The sequence below is a fragment of the Hibiscus syriacus genome, unplaced genomic scaffold, assembly GCF_006381635.1.
Source record: "Hibiscus syriacus cultivar Baekdansim isolate YM2019G1 unplaced genomic scaffold, ASM638163v2 tig00116997_pilon, whole genome shotgun sequence".
Taxonomy (NCBI): domain Eukaryota; kingdom Viridiplantae; phylum Streptophyta; class Magnoliopsida; order Malvales; family Malvaceae; genus Hibiscus; species Hibiscus syriacus.
The window spans coordinates 2,139,532-2,153,084 of NW_024063513.1; the positions used below are offsets into that span (position 1 = coordinate 2,139,532).

At 39.3% G+C, this 13,553-nt stretch overlaps 2 protein-coding genes and 2 pseudogenes across 2 annotated transcripts; 2 read left to right on the forward strand and 2 right to left on the reverse strand.

Moving 5' to 3' along the window:
* Nucleotides 1-1,066: 1,066 nt before the first annotated feature.
* Nucleotides 1,067-2,546, reverse strand: LOC120194279 (annotated as a pseudogene).
* A 226-nt stretch (nt 2,547-2,772) lies between these two features.
* LOC120194280 lies at nt 2,773-7,442 on the forward strand (annotated as a pseudogene).
* An 855-nt stretch (nt 7,443-8,297) lies between these two features.
* Nucleotides 8,298-11,132, forward strand: LOC120194053 (pentatricopeptide repeat-containing protein At2g03880, mitochondrial-like). Its single transcript, XM_039196456.1, has 2 exons — nt 8,298-10,726; nt 10,899-11,132. Exon 1 carries the CDS (start codon nt 8,313-8,315, stop codon nt 10,584-10,586), a length of 2,274 nt encoding a protein of 757 aa, XP_039052387.1. The 5' UTR covers nt 8,298-8,312; the 3' UTR covers nt 10,587-10,726; nt 10,899-11,132.
* Nucleotides 11,133-12,002: 870 nt separating this feature from the next.
* Nucleotides 12,003-13,092, reverse strand: LOC120194037 (transcription factor PCL1-like). The gene has a single exon (XM_039196435.1). It carries the CDS (start codon nt 13,075-13,077, stop codon nt 12,082-12,084), a length of 996 nt encoding a protein of 331 aa, XP_039052366.1. The 5' UTR covers nt 13,078-13,092; the 3' UTR covers nt 12,003-12,081.
* Between the last annotated feature and the right edge of the window lie 461 nt (nt 13,093-13,553).

The following is a 13,553-nucleotide window of genomic DNA, read 5'->3' on the forward strand; positions in this document are numbered from 1 at the left end:
ACAACCACTGAACAAACTTTCAGAAGTTGTGCTTTGGGTTTTAATCGCCGACTAGAAACACAGACGATTGCTGCTTGACCGCAGCCGATAAATAACCCTCGTGTCCTGAGATAGCTCCTCGATGGGCTTGCTTCAGCGACGACCTCATGTGTCGCTTGGACACCGAGCAGTTTCTCCATGCCGTCCGCATGTCTATAGAGCTTTGCTTGACCCTTAGCTTTACAGGCGCCAAATAATCGACGACCAGGGACCACGTCGATGAGTTCAGGGGAATCAGTGATGCTTAGAAAGTGCCTAAACATCGACTCTGTCAGCGATTCTTCTGAAGGTGGTCGGCAATGAAAGATCTGATGAAGAAAGATAAAAAGGAAAAAAAAGAGAGAAATAATGGAAAACTCTGGAAAATGGTAAATTCAACTATTTGCAAATAAATTGTAAAAAAACGTAATTAACCCATCAATTTTTCTTTACAGTGTTAAATCTAGGGTAAAGTATAGTAATGGTCACTGAACTTTTCTAAATATTTCATTTAGGTCCCCCAACTTTTAAAACTTGCAATATAATCCCCCAACATTTAGTCTATTTTCAATATGGTCCCTCAACATTTATTCCATTTACAATATGGTCCGTAACTGTTGGGGGACCATATTGCAAACAGATTAAATATTGATAGACTGTATTGCAAGTTTTAAAAGTTTAGGGACCTAAATGAAAGTTTTAGAAAAGGTTAGGGACCAAAATGAAATATTTAGAAAAGTTCAGTGACCATTACTATACTTTACCCTAAAAATAATGACAGTTAAAATGATATATGTAATAGAACGTATGACGTATATTTCAATATTTTTCATAAAAAAACTAATTTATATTTATTTAACCGATACTTATAAACATATTTTATGAAGTGAGATGCAGAACGGGATTCGGTGGATTTCGAGACTCTAATTAACAAGCCTATCATTTTACACCATTCTCACATTGCATGCCTTTTCTTCTTCTTCTTCTTTTCTTGGATATAAAATAATAACAAAGTACAAAACAAATAAAGGAAATTACAAAGGGATGGTCAGATACATTTATATAGCATGGGATTTGCAACAAACAACTACACCATGACAATGTTCATCTAGGAAGAAAGCTTGGAAACATCCTTACTTGATCTATTGTACTTCATGTGGCTCTTAACTAGTTGACCCGCTGCAAGTGCCGACATGAGTGACAGCTCCCCCGCAAGGACCGCACCGGCTACAATGGTTGCAAGCATCCTAGAGTTTGATCCAGCTACCTCTTTGCTCGCACCTTTAACCCCCAGCAGGTTCAAACAGGCTGACTGAGATGCAAGCTGAGTTCCACCACCAACAGTGCCAACCTAAACAACAAATCACACATCAACCATCATACTCCTAGTTCTAGTGCTTCCATGAACCCTCTCCAACTGAATCTAAACTAACCTAAATCTGCAGTGACCCAAAATGATCCTATCCAAAACATCCAAACCTTAAAACTCAAATGATCCAATCCCAAAACGATTCTACCGGAAATGACCTGAACCAAAATAGATCATTTTAAAAATCAATTACCTCGATGGAAGGCATTGTGACAGAGACGTGAATGTCATTTCCATCATTAACAGCTTCCATCATCGTGATGCAATGAGAGCTCTCGACATTTTGAGCCGGATCTTGGCCAGTAGCTATGTAGATTGCAGTGACAATGTTACTGGCATGGGCATTAAATCCACCCAGAGTTCCATCCATGGCTGAACCAGTAAGGTTCTTAAGCATGTTGAGCTCCACAAGAGATTCCACACTAGTCTTCAAGACCTTCCTCACCACATCACCCTTAATGATGGCCTCGCAGAAAACAGATTTGCCTCGTCCTTCAATCCAGTTTACCGCAGCCGGCTTTTTTGTCAGAACAATAATTTCCTAAATCCGTCATGAATCTCTAAAATTGAGTTATGAAGCTCAAACAAAAGACGAACAACATAATTATAAGTAATAAGCAAATGAAGCTTACCAGAAATGCCGATGACATCCATATCAGGAAATCCAGAACGTTTTGAACTCCCTTGGAAACCATGTTCATCCCCATAGCATCACCAGTACTGCAGGTGAATCTCAAATATAGATTCTTCCCAGCAATTGCACATTTTATGCTTTGAAGCCTACCAAATCGACTTGATCTGCAACCACCCAGAAACTCAAAATAAAAAGGGTAAAGTATAGTAATGGTCACTGAAATTTTCTAAAGATTTCATTTAGGTCCCCAAACTTTTAAAACTTGTAATATAATCCCCTAACATTTAGTCCATTTGCAATATGGTCCCTCAACATTTAGTCCATTTGTAATATGGTCCCCGACGTAACTGTTGTGGGACCATATTGTAAACGAACTAAATGTTTGGGGACTGTATTACAAGTTTTAAAAGTTTAGGGACCTAAATGAAATCGTTAGAAAAATTCAGTGACCATTACTATACTTTACCCTTAAATCTATTTTTAAACCAAACTAAATCTTTTGTATACCCGTAAGGCTTGATTCATCCATCAAATTTAGCAGTGAAAAAAGGAGGGGTTCAATTCAACTATGATTCATCATAATAATGGCTATTCTCTACGCCCCAAGTTCACAACGTGAAGGCTGAAGCTGATCACTTCAGTTAACGACACCCCTTCACAGTTTACCCCCTCCGATTAAGCCTTTCACTTTCAAGCGCTCTCCCAAAACCAACGGTTTCTCCTCGAACCATCCAAGCAACTCTGTAAAGAAATGCAGTCTCTGGCTTCCCATTCTAACCTCGTTCCCTCTTCCACCCACCGGCATTGGCCTTCCCCACTCGCCACCACCGCAAATTGCCTCCTCCCTGAATCCCGAAAGTCTACTTCCCTCTTCAAACCTCTCGCGCTCGACTCCGCTTCCGCTGCCACTCTCCTTATCCGCATCACTCCAATTTCCTCTCTTCTCGGTAGAGGTTGTGGTGGTTCGGGTGGCGGGGATGGAAGCAGTGGCGACTTCTGGGAGAAGTTCTTTTCGCCTTCTCCTGCAATTGCGGACGATAATAACCAAGCCCAGGAGTGGGATTCTCATGGATTACCTGCCAACATAGTTGTTCAACTCAACAAGCTGAGTGGATTCAAAAAGTACAAGCTTTCAGATATTTTATTCTTCGACCGACGGAGATGGACCACGGTAGGAACAGAAGATTCGTTCTTCGAAATGGTTTCGCTGAGACCAGGAGGGATCTACACAAAAACCCAGTTACAGAAGGAGCTTGAAACTTTAGCGACTCGCGGAATGTTTGAGAAAGTTGATATGGAAGGCAAAACTAATGCAGATGGAACTTTGGGATTAACCATTTCTTTTACATAAAGCACTTGGCAATCGGCTGATAGGTTTAGGTGTATGAATGTGGGGCAAATGGCCCATTCCAAGCCTATTGAAATGGATCCTGATATGAAAGATAGGGAGAAATTGGAATATTATAAGAGCCAAGAGAAGGATTATAGGAGAAGGATTGAAAGAGCTAGGCCTTGCATGTTGCCAATGCAAGTGCATAGAGAAGTGTTGCAGATGTTGAGGGATCAGGGGAGAGTGAGTGCTAGGTTGTTGCAGAAGATAAGGGATAGGGTTCAGCAATGGTATCATGATGAAGGGTATGCTTGTGCTCAGGTTGTCAACTTTGGTAACTTGAATACTAAGGAAGTGGTTTGTGAGGTTGGAGGAGATATTACATAGCTCGTGATTCAATTCCTGGATAAGCTTGGGAATGTTGTTAAGGGAACACCCAGCTTCCAGTTGTCAGGAGAGAGTTGCCTAGACAGGTAGAGTTGCTAGCCATTTCTTGGTTTTTATTTCTGATTGGCTTATATCACAAATAAGTACCTAAAGTATACCTACTTTTTCATTTAAGTACTTAAAGTATTTTTTTGTCAAAATAAGTACCTAAAGTTATCTTTTTGGCCAAAATAGGTACTAAAGTATTTTATGTCAAAATAGGTTCCTAAATTATTCAAACTTTTCATCTAAGTTCTAAAAAAGTTGGCCCGTGACATTAATTAAAGAATACTTTAGGTACTTAGATAAAAAAAATTGAATACTTTAGGTACCTATTTTGACTAAAAAATACTTTAGGTACCTATTTTGACCAAAAAGATAACTTTAGATACTTATTTTGATCAAAAAATACTTTAGATACTTAAAATGAAAAAGATAGTATACTTTAGGTACTTATTTATTATATAAGCCTTTCTAATTTTCTGTTTAGAATGTTTGTGTAGTTTCTGAGTCACTGAGAATCTAATGAAGAGCCACATTTTGCATTCTGATAGTTTTTGTTGTAGTTTTTGGCCTTCAATGCTAGTTGGATTAGGATTGATCTTTGCTTCAATTGTAAAACTCTTGAGCATTGTAATATTTGATTGTTTTCTATATTCAGAAACAGATGTAAATAATAAGATAACAAAACTTGTGAATTCTTTTCCGTTTTTGATTGAGACGTCTGGTTTCATATATTCAGTTTCTGAAATAGTGAATTTTTGGTTCCTGGTTTAAGTAACTAGTTTCACACTTAATGGGGATTAGTTATTTATTTCTGTGCCTTTGATTTACAGCTTCGACCAGGCAATGTTTTTAACATTGACGCTGGGAAACAAGCCTTGAGGAACATAAACTCACTGCCTTTGTTTTCAAATTTCGAAGTGAACCCACAACCTGACTAGAAGAATGAGGGAGGCATCATCGCTGAGATAAATCTCAAAGAGCTGGATCAAAAATCAGCTGAAGTCAGTACAGAGTGGAGTATTGTACCTGGACGTGGGGGGCGTCTCACATTGGTATGTAAATATTGTTATATTTTCTGTACTCTGCGGTTCTACATGTAGATGATAAGATATAGTGGCTTAAACTTGAAAGCTGTCTTATATTGTGGCATACTAAGCTTTTTGTCTTCTGTTCAGGCTTCATTTCAACCTGGTAGAACCGTCTCTTTTGAGCACCGAAATCTCAAAGGTCTAAACAGATCCATTCTTCTTCATTGACCACCAGTAACTTCTTGAATCCTCAGGTGATTTTTTATGAACATGCATGTTGTGCTCTCTCTCTGTCATGGTTCTTTCTAGGCGGATCCAAGCCTAGGCCTACCTAGGCCATGGCCCCTTCTATGCCCAAAAAGGGGAAATTACTTATTGAGTCACTCATAAATTGTTTACTTTTTATTTTGGTCATATAACTATTATTTATTTTAAATCACACTTAATTTACGTTTTGGTTCTGTTTTGGTCACTCATCTTTAAAAATTTAGAAGTGATGTTGACATTTCATCATAAGATAACTGTCATATCATGACTGAAAAAAATTAAAAAATTTCATGTTAACATCGTTAAATTTTTTAATGGTGAGTGATCAAAATAGAATCAAAATTGAAGGTTAGCTATGATTTTGAAAAAATAATAGTTGAGTGACCAAAACATAAATTAAGTAATAGACGGGTGACCAACTAGTTAGTTTACCCTAAATAAAAAACATGTATGAATTTTTGTTAGATAGAAATTTTATTATTTAATATTGGCCTAGTCTATAAAATTTTTCTGGCTTAGCCTCTGGTTCTTTCGATGACTATTTTACCAGTGGTTATTGTAAAAGTTTCATCCTAAGATGTTCCTGTTAATCTTTTCTTCAGGATGATCTTTCTTTCAAGCTAGAATATGCGCATCCTCATTTAGATGGTGTTTATAATCTGCGTAACCGAACTCTTTGTGCAAGCTGCTTCAACAGTCGGAAACTAAGCCCAGTTTTCACTGGTGGTCCTGGGGTTGATGAAGTCCCACCAATATGGGTGGACAGGGCTGGTCTTAAAGCTAACATCACCGAGGTAATCTGCTAAATTTACGACAGTTCCTGAAGTGATTTTTGGATTTTATGTACCATTGAATCAATTGTAATTTTAATTGTAATTGACATACCTCTGGCGGAATTTCACCCGTCAAAGTAAATTCACTTATGGACTTGTGATGGAAGAGATACCAACCCGAGATGAAAGCAGTCATATCGCTTCAAACGGTCAGGGTGCTGCCAAGTGGTGGCATCAGCACAGATGAACCTCCGACCATTCTCAGTGGTACTGGTGTTGATCATATGGCATTTCTACAGGCAAATATCACACGTGATAATGCTAAGTTCATAAATGGAGCTATAGTTGGTGAGAGGAATGTGTTTCAGGTTAGCCCATATATATTTACACTGTAAATCTTTCGAGTGAACTAGGTAGTCTGGCTTGGCTGATACTGTTCAATATTGGGAATGAGGTGACTGCTTTGATAATATAAAATTTGCTTGAAACATGCTGGTAAATGGGCCTTAATATATAAGATTTATTCTAAGATAGGAAAGAAAGCCGTTCTCATTATCTTTCTAGCAATTTTAGCCTTTCCTTATCAAATAACCAAAATCAAGTGCCCTCATTATTCAGGTTGTTGGGTATTTGAATATCTCGCTCTCTGTACTGCTGAAAATTGAAATATTACAAGGTTCAGCTTACTCAGAGATTCTCTATCATTGTAAACTATTTCCTACCTTTAGTTGCAAAAGTGTTCATTCATAAATATATTTGGAATTCGCTTAGAATATTGTTTTCTAGCTTACCGCCGACATTTATTTACTTGATGCAGGTGGACCAAGGACTTGGCATTGGCAGCAAGTTCCCAATCTTTAACCACCAACAGTTGACACTTACTAGATTTCTTCAACTAAAGGAAGTGGAAGAAGGAGCCGATAAGCCCCCACCACCTGTTCTAGTCCTCCATTGCCATTATGGAGGTTGTGTGGGTGATCTTCCAAGTTACGATACCTTTACTCTCGGGGGCCCTATTCTGTGAGAGGTTGTAACATGGGTGAATTAGGCGCAGCCAGAAACATTCTTGAGGTAATATGGCTTTCTAATATTTTCAACTTTTAATTCATTGTTTATGTTGTATTTCATGGGAAAGTGTGAGATAAAGGGGAGGGTTCTGATAACAGAAAAAACAGTCGGAGAACTAACCAACAGTTTACATTACATGAAATGCTTAAATTCATCTGAAATTGATGTTCCTGATGTTACATGCAGCTTGGGGCCGAGATTAGATTAACTGTGAGAAATACACATGTTTATTTGCAGAGCATGGGAACGATCTAGGGAGTTCAAAGGATGTAAAAGGGGACCCAACTGAGGTATACAGGCGAATTGGTCACGGTTCATCATATGGCGTTGGTGTCAAGCTAGGTCAAGTGGGAGCTGAGTATGCTGTTGACCTTAACACCGGAACTGGTGCAGTGTTCTTCATATTCGGAGAAAGATATTAAAATGATATTTAGGGTCAAATTTTGCTTCGAGACGTGCGGAACTAGGTATACCATTTAATTGACTTGTTTGAAATAATAGCTTCTAGTTGCGTTATGTTCTCATCCTGCCGTGTAAAAGCTGATAAATCACAGGGAAAATTTTGGTTCTTGATTTATTCTTTCCGCTCTTTGCCTGTTATATGTATATAGGTTCCTGAGCAAAGTCCTTGGTCACGGACGAAGTTTTGTCTCGATCAGGCAATAGGGTGTGCGCATTTGATCAGATTTGTCAACTCCAATATCTTTTCAAGTGATAAGCAAGTCATTTAGTCCAAAATGCTGCTTCCTGTTTTATCCAAATTGCTTCACATTTCTGTTGTTTGCCTCAGCTTGTTCATCTATGTTGAGCTGTTTCCTCAGAAATTCCTGGCCAATAGCATGCCAACGCTAACTTAAACCAGTTAAACAAGTGATATCATGGAAGTATGAATTTGTAATCCACATGATTTACTGTAAACTGAATTTTGAATCATATTTAAGAAACGCCAAACAATAGAGTCAGCAAAAATATTTTTCAAGGTGAATATACGTTAACGTATAAATTTTTTAAATTAGATGAATACATATAAGATTGTAGGGTGGCTATAATTGAAGAAAATTTAGATTTTAGGATGAGTACGAAAATTTTCAGAGTGATGTCATTAATAAAATAAGTAAATTATCGAAGAAAATTTGAATTTTAGGGTGAATCCTAATCAAGCTATGGCTCCCCACTGCCAAAGAATATTTGGCTTTTTACAACATAAACAAATTGTCTGTTTCAAAGGATACACTGTAATGATATATAGTTTTCAATGGTTCAAAAGGCTTATCCTCTTTGACGGTAAGAGATAAAACGTAAAATAACAAAATACTCCATTAATCATTATCCATTTTTTTGGTTCTCCAAAGGAAGTATATTTTCTTTTGTACTAGAGACCATCAGGCCACCAATGCCGGCCATAGCTTCAATCTCGAAAATTTTTCTGTTCAAAGCCTTCTCTTTGTCCTCTTCTCGCTCTGTTAAAGATCAAACCTTGATTCAAAGATGTAACTTTCCAGTAATACGAGAATCGGGAAAACGAATTCCGTTAATTAATGACTGCATGGTGTTTGCTAAAATGCCTGAAATAACTGGTATCGGTGTACGGACATATCTTAGCGGGACAGGAACCTGGGAAGATGGTGCTTTTGTTAGAAGTGATTTGGACACTAGTCATTTGATTAGTGCTTTAAGGTTTTGTAGTGATGAAGGATGCGTCGACCTTGGAAGAAGTTACCATGGTTTGATTGCAAAGATTGGGCTTGATGGAGATGAATTTGTAAATACTAGCCTTATTGATATGTACGCTAAAAGTGGAGGTATAGATAGTGCCGTTATGGTATTTAATCAGATGCATCATCTAGATGTTGCTGCATGTAATTGTTTGATCTCCGGTTATGCCAATTGTGGGTTATTTGATGAAGCTTTTAGGTTCTTCATGAAGTACGAAAGCTTGGGTAACAAGCCGAATTCATATACATACTCAAGTATGCTAGCAATTTGCAGAATCCTCTCGGCTCTCGAAGAAGGTAAACAGCTTCATGCCCAAGTAGTGAAGATGCAGTATTTATCGGAAACAGCTGTGAGTAATGCACTTTTGACAATGTATTGCGAGTGTAAGGCCATGGCAGATGCCGAATCAGTGTTTGAATGGATTCCCCAAAGGAATACCATTTCATGGACTGCAATCATCAATGGATTGTACCAACATGAGGATTTTGAGAAAGCTATGAGGAAGTTTTGCTTGATGAGGGAGAGTGGGATTGAACCAAATGAATACACATTTACAATAGCTCTTGCATCTTGTGGAAGTATGAAGAGTGTTGATAGCGGCCGTTTGCTTCATGCTTTAGTGATTAGAAAGGGGATGGCTTTGGGTGAATTTGTAGGGACTGCAATCGTAGACATGTATTCTGAGCTCGGATTAACAGATGACGCCAAAAAACAATTCAGAGAGATGGGAAATGTGGCCTCTAAAGTAACAAGGAATGCATTAATCAAAGGGTTAGTTCAGAATGAGAAAACAAATGAGGCTTTGGATGTTTTTAGAGAAATGGTAAGAAAAGATGCTGCATGTGATGAATTTACCTTTTCCATCATTCTGAGAGCTTGTGCTTCCTTGCCATCATTCTCGAGTTGCCAACAGATACATGCTTGGGTAGCCAAAGCAAAGTTAGACACAAACACACATGTTGGAAGCTCATTGATAGAAGCATATACCGGATGTGGAATTGTAGAAGATGCAGAGAAGGTATTCAGTCGTATTTCAGCACCAGATGATGTATCTTGGAACTCAATGATCAAAGCTTACTCACAGAATGGCAATCCAAGAAGGGCAATGTCACTATTTAGGAGGATGATTATGAAAGGATTTAGACCAACAGGTTCTACTTTCCTTGCTGTTCTTTCTGCATGTAGCCACTCTGGCAAAATCCAAGATGGCCATGAAATATTTCAATCAATGGTAAGAGAGTTTGGTCTCTTACCAGAACAAGCACATTATAGTTGCATGGTGGACTTACTAGGAAGATCTGGACAAATAGAAAGGGCACTAGATTTTATAAGCAACATGCCCATCAAGCCTACAGCTTCGATATGGAGACCTCTACTTGCTGCTTGTCGGTGCCATGACAATCTCAAAGTTGCAGAATCTGTTGCAAAGCACATTCTTGCTATGGACCCGAATGATGCAACTGTGTATGTGACCCTCTCAAACATGTATACTGAAGCAGGACTACTGGAAAATGCAAAAAACCAGAGAAGGCTGATGAAACTGAAGAAGGTTACAAAAGAACCAGGACGAAGTTGGATAGAAGTGAACAACAAGATACACAAGTTCTTTTCGCACGATAGAACTCACCCCGAATCAGAAAAAATATACGATAAGTTGAAGCAAGTAGCGGTGCTGATAAAAGGAACTGCAGATTCTGCTAATGCAGATTCACTGCAGGTGAAGGAAGATTATTGTTTATACCACAGTGAAAAACTTGCAGTTTGCTTTGGCCTTACAAGCTTGCCAGCAGGAAAGCCAGTTAGAGTTTTCAAGAACCTCAGGGTTTGCACTGATTGTCATATGTTTATGAAGTTTGCATCTATGGTTACAGACAGAGTTATAATATTAAGTGACAATTATAGATTCCATCACTTCAACAAAGGTTGTTGTTCGTGTGGAGATTACTGGTAACGGAAACTTTCTCAATGCAGTGGCATTGATTCACTGTATGCTTCTACTTCAGTTCATCCAAGTCAGAGTGCTATCATCAATATCAAACAGCGCATCCTGATTCGATTGTGCATACAATGTAATGGGTCCCACATGTCAAAGTAAGCAAAGTCAATGTCTTGGATTGTCTGATCATTTCAGTATAGTTTTGAGTTTTTGACACAATATTACCCAAGTGGCCCCCGATGGAACTACATGGTTAATAGCCCTTAGAACAGGTGAACATAGTCCACTTCTAACTGAAACGCATTTTCCCTTTTACCACCTTTACAGAATATCAATGGCAAAGCATTTTCTTCCTTGCCCACCAAAGGGAGTGTACCTATCATGCACCATTAATTCTAATGATCAACCGGTGCCAATGCCAGTCTTATTGAAACATAGTCTCATGATCAAACGATGAAATCGGGAAGACCAATCAAGCCACACCTGATCATCAATGAATTGGCTCATTCGACTTATTTCGCCTCCAAAGTCGATAACCTTTTAACAGCGCAGCCAAGCAAATGGTTCTACTGGTTCCTTCGAGTACCCTTTTTTTTCTGTTGAAAAATATTAAAAAAAATCCGAAGTTCAATCATTTAAGTTGCTCTGATTGGAATGTGCCTTGAACACGTTGCATCCAGCTGAACGACCTTGATACTTGCCACAAACCAAGTTCAATTTGAAGTTTACGGATTATGTTAATGAATCCATATCCAGATGGCACACCAAGGCTTATGTGCAGACACTCCGATGGAAGTTTTCAGAGAAGAACCGACTGGAAAAGGTCAAAATGACCAAGAAACTTTGAACACTGGTAGCCTTGTTTTTGGTTGAATGTTGCAGACTCTTCCAAATATTTGGATAATTGCAAAGATACCATCATATCATGGAATAAAGTACTTAGAAATCTCCAACCAACAAAAGTATATAAACAACAAGATAAAGTACCCGAGATCGATTTAGGTAGAATCACATGCTGGAGCTAGGAGTGACCACTGCCCCTCCCCTTTAAATAAAGGCTAATTTTCTCGTGTGTTCCTACTCCAAGCAAAAGCAGCTTATCAACATGTGATCCTTTCGTTGTCCTTGGCTAGCACCAAGTTGTATAACCGGTGAACCATAACCCCTATGGCAAAGAAACGCTACCTTTCCCAAAGCAATGATAGCAATCCATGCCCACCAGCCCCACACCACTCATAACTTGGTATGATTTCTAAGGAAGAGCCCGGAAAACTTTTTTGAGTTAATTATTCGATTCAGTGTAAGGATCGATTCTTATTAAAACTAAAGTAAATTAGCATGGCACAGTTCAATTCCCACAAATTCCTTTCGGTTACAAAAATTCAGACTTTCAACCAAAAAACGGATAATATCTATTTAACTAACAGTCAACTAAAATCAATAAAACCGATCATTTATAATATGGGACAATGGTAGAAGAAAAAAAAACAGACCTTCGAACAAAAACGAACTATAGATGATGGGGATACGACCCAACTGACCCATATTTATTCCCACCAGACCAATCTCTCTGCTGCAGCATCCCATTCGAATTCGCTTCATATCCATTCTGGTGATGATTCCCTCCTTGATTAACAGGCCCGTACATCGGCACCGGAATCATAGGTGCCCCATAAGGCATCGGTATAGCCATTCCGATATGTCCATTACTATTCACACTACCACTTTCTCCTTTGACGCCGGTTCCATTCTCATGGATACTCTGCGGCACCGGCGTTGATGCAAACAGCGGATCTGAAGCCGATGGGCCTTCGTTGCTTAGTCCTTGCGTTCTTTTCAAGTAAAGCCGGTACTTTTGCAAATGACTGGCGACGTTCTCGCGGGTCAAGCCTTCGACGTTCATTAACTGCATGATTGTTTTGGGAACCGCGTTTTTTACCCCTAAATGGGCCACCACATCCACGAATCTCTTATGCAGCTGCGGTGTCCACACTAAGCGGGATCGTTTCGATGCCTTCCCTGAGGGATCGTCCGAATTCTCCGCCGTCCTAACTGCTGAATTCGCCTCCTCGGCATTATCCATCTTCCTCATTTTCTTAGTTTCGGATCCAGAACCCGAACCCGAACCCGAACCCGAGCCATCCCCTTCCCGTTCAACTACCATCGGGTCATTAATTGAACGGAAATTGTTATTATTGCTATTAGTGGTGGAAGAGTGGGCTCCGGTGGAGCGGAGGAAGCAGAGGGTATCCTGAGAAGCGCGGTTGACGTCAATAGCAGTACTACAAGGCTCCGGCGAGATGCTGAAAGCGGAGGCGAGTTCCGGTGGTATTAAGGATTGAGATAACGGAGTTAAATCATCGCAGTTAGGTAATCCCATCTCCCATTCAAGAACTCTATCGTTAACATCATCATCATCATCGTCAAAGACGGCGCCGGTGGCGGTTGCAGTGGCTTCATTGTTCCGACAGTTGGCTTCAAATTCAATAATCTTCATTTCTCCCATATTAATTTTCAGCTTTTGACCTTCAAATTATAGATTTCTTAAACAGTATAGAGTTATTCAGATATTTGTGAGAAAATCGGTGGCTGATTGGCAGGAAGCGAGAAAAAAGATGGGGGAAAGAAAGGTGCACTATCTGATTTCCAGATTGGTCTAGCGGTGGGACGACTTAGCCAGATTAAATATCCTAATAAATATCAAAACCAGGATTTCTCCATTTATATTCCGCCACGTAAGTGATTTTGGGTAGCAAAAATGAAGTCGCTCGCGCTAGATTGAAGGTGGCGGGGAATTCTATTACGGAAATGGACATGGTTGGTATGGAACAGAAGTGGCCAAGTAAGCAAAGTCGGCGCACTTTTAAGGGTATTTTGGAGAATGTGTAGACTGGAAGTTCTTAGGACGTTTTTGCCCTTGTTTCGTTTTGGTTTTCCAAAAGCAGGCTACACCGTAGGAGAAGAGAATGACGGCGAACTGAA

Coding starts and splice junctions, on each gene's coding strand:
- LOC120194053 (XM_039196456.1), top strand. CDS start 8,313: ATGCCGGCCATAGCTTCAATCTCGAAAATTTTTCTGTTCAAAGCCTTC.
- LOC120194037 (XM_039196435.1), bottom strand. CDS start 13,077: ATGGGAGAAATGAAGATTATTGAATTTGAAGCCAACTGTCGGAACAAT.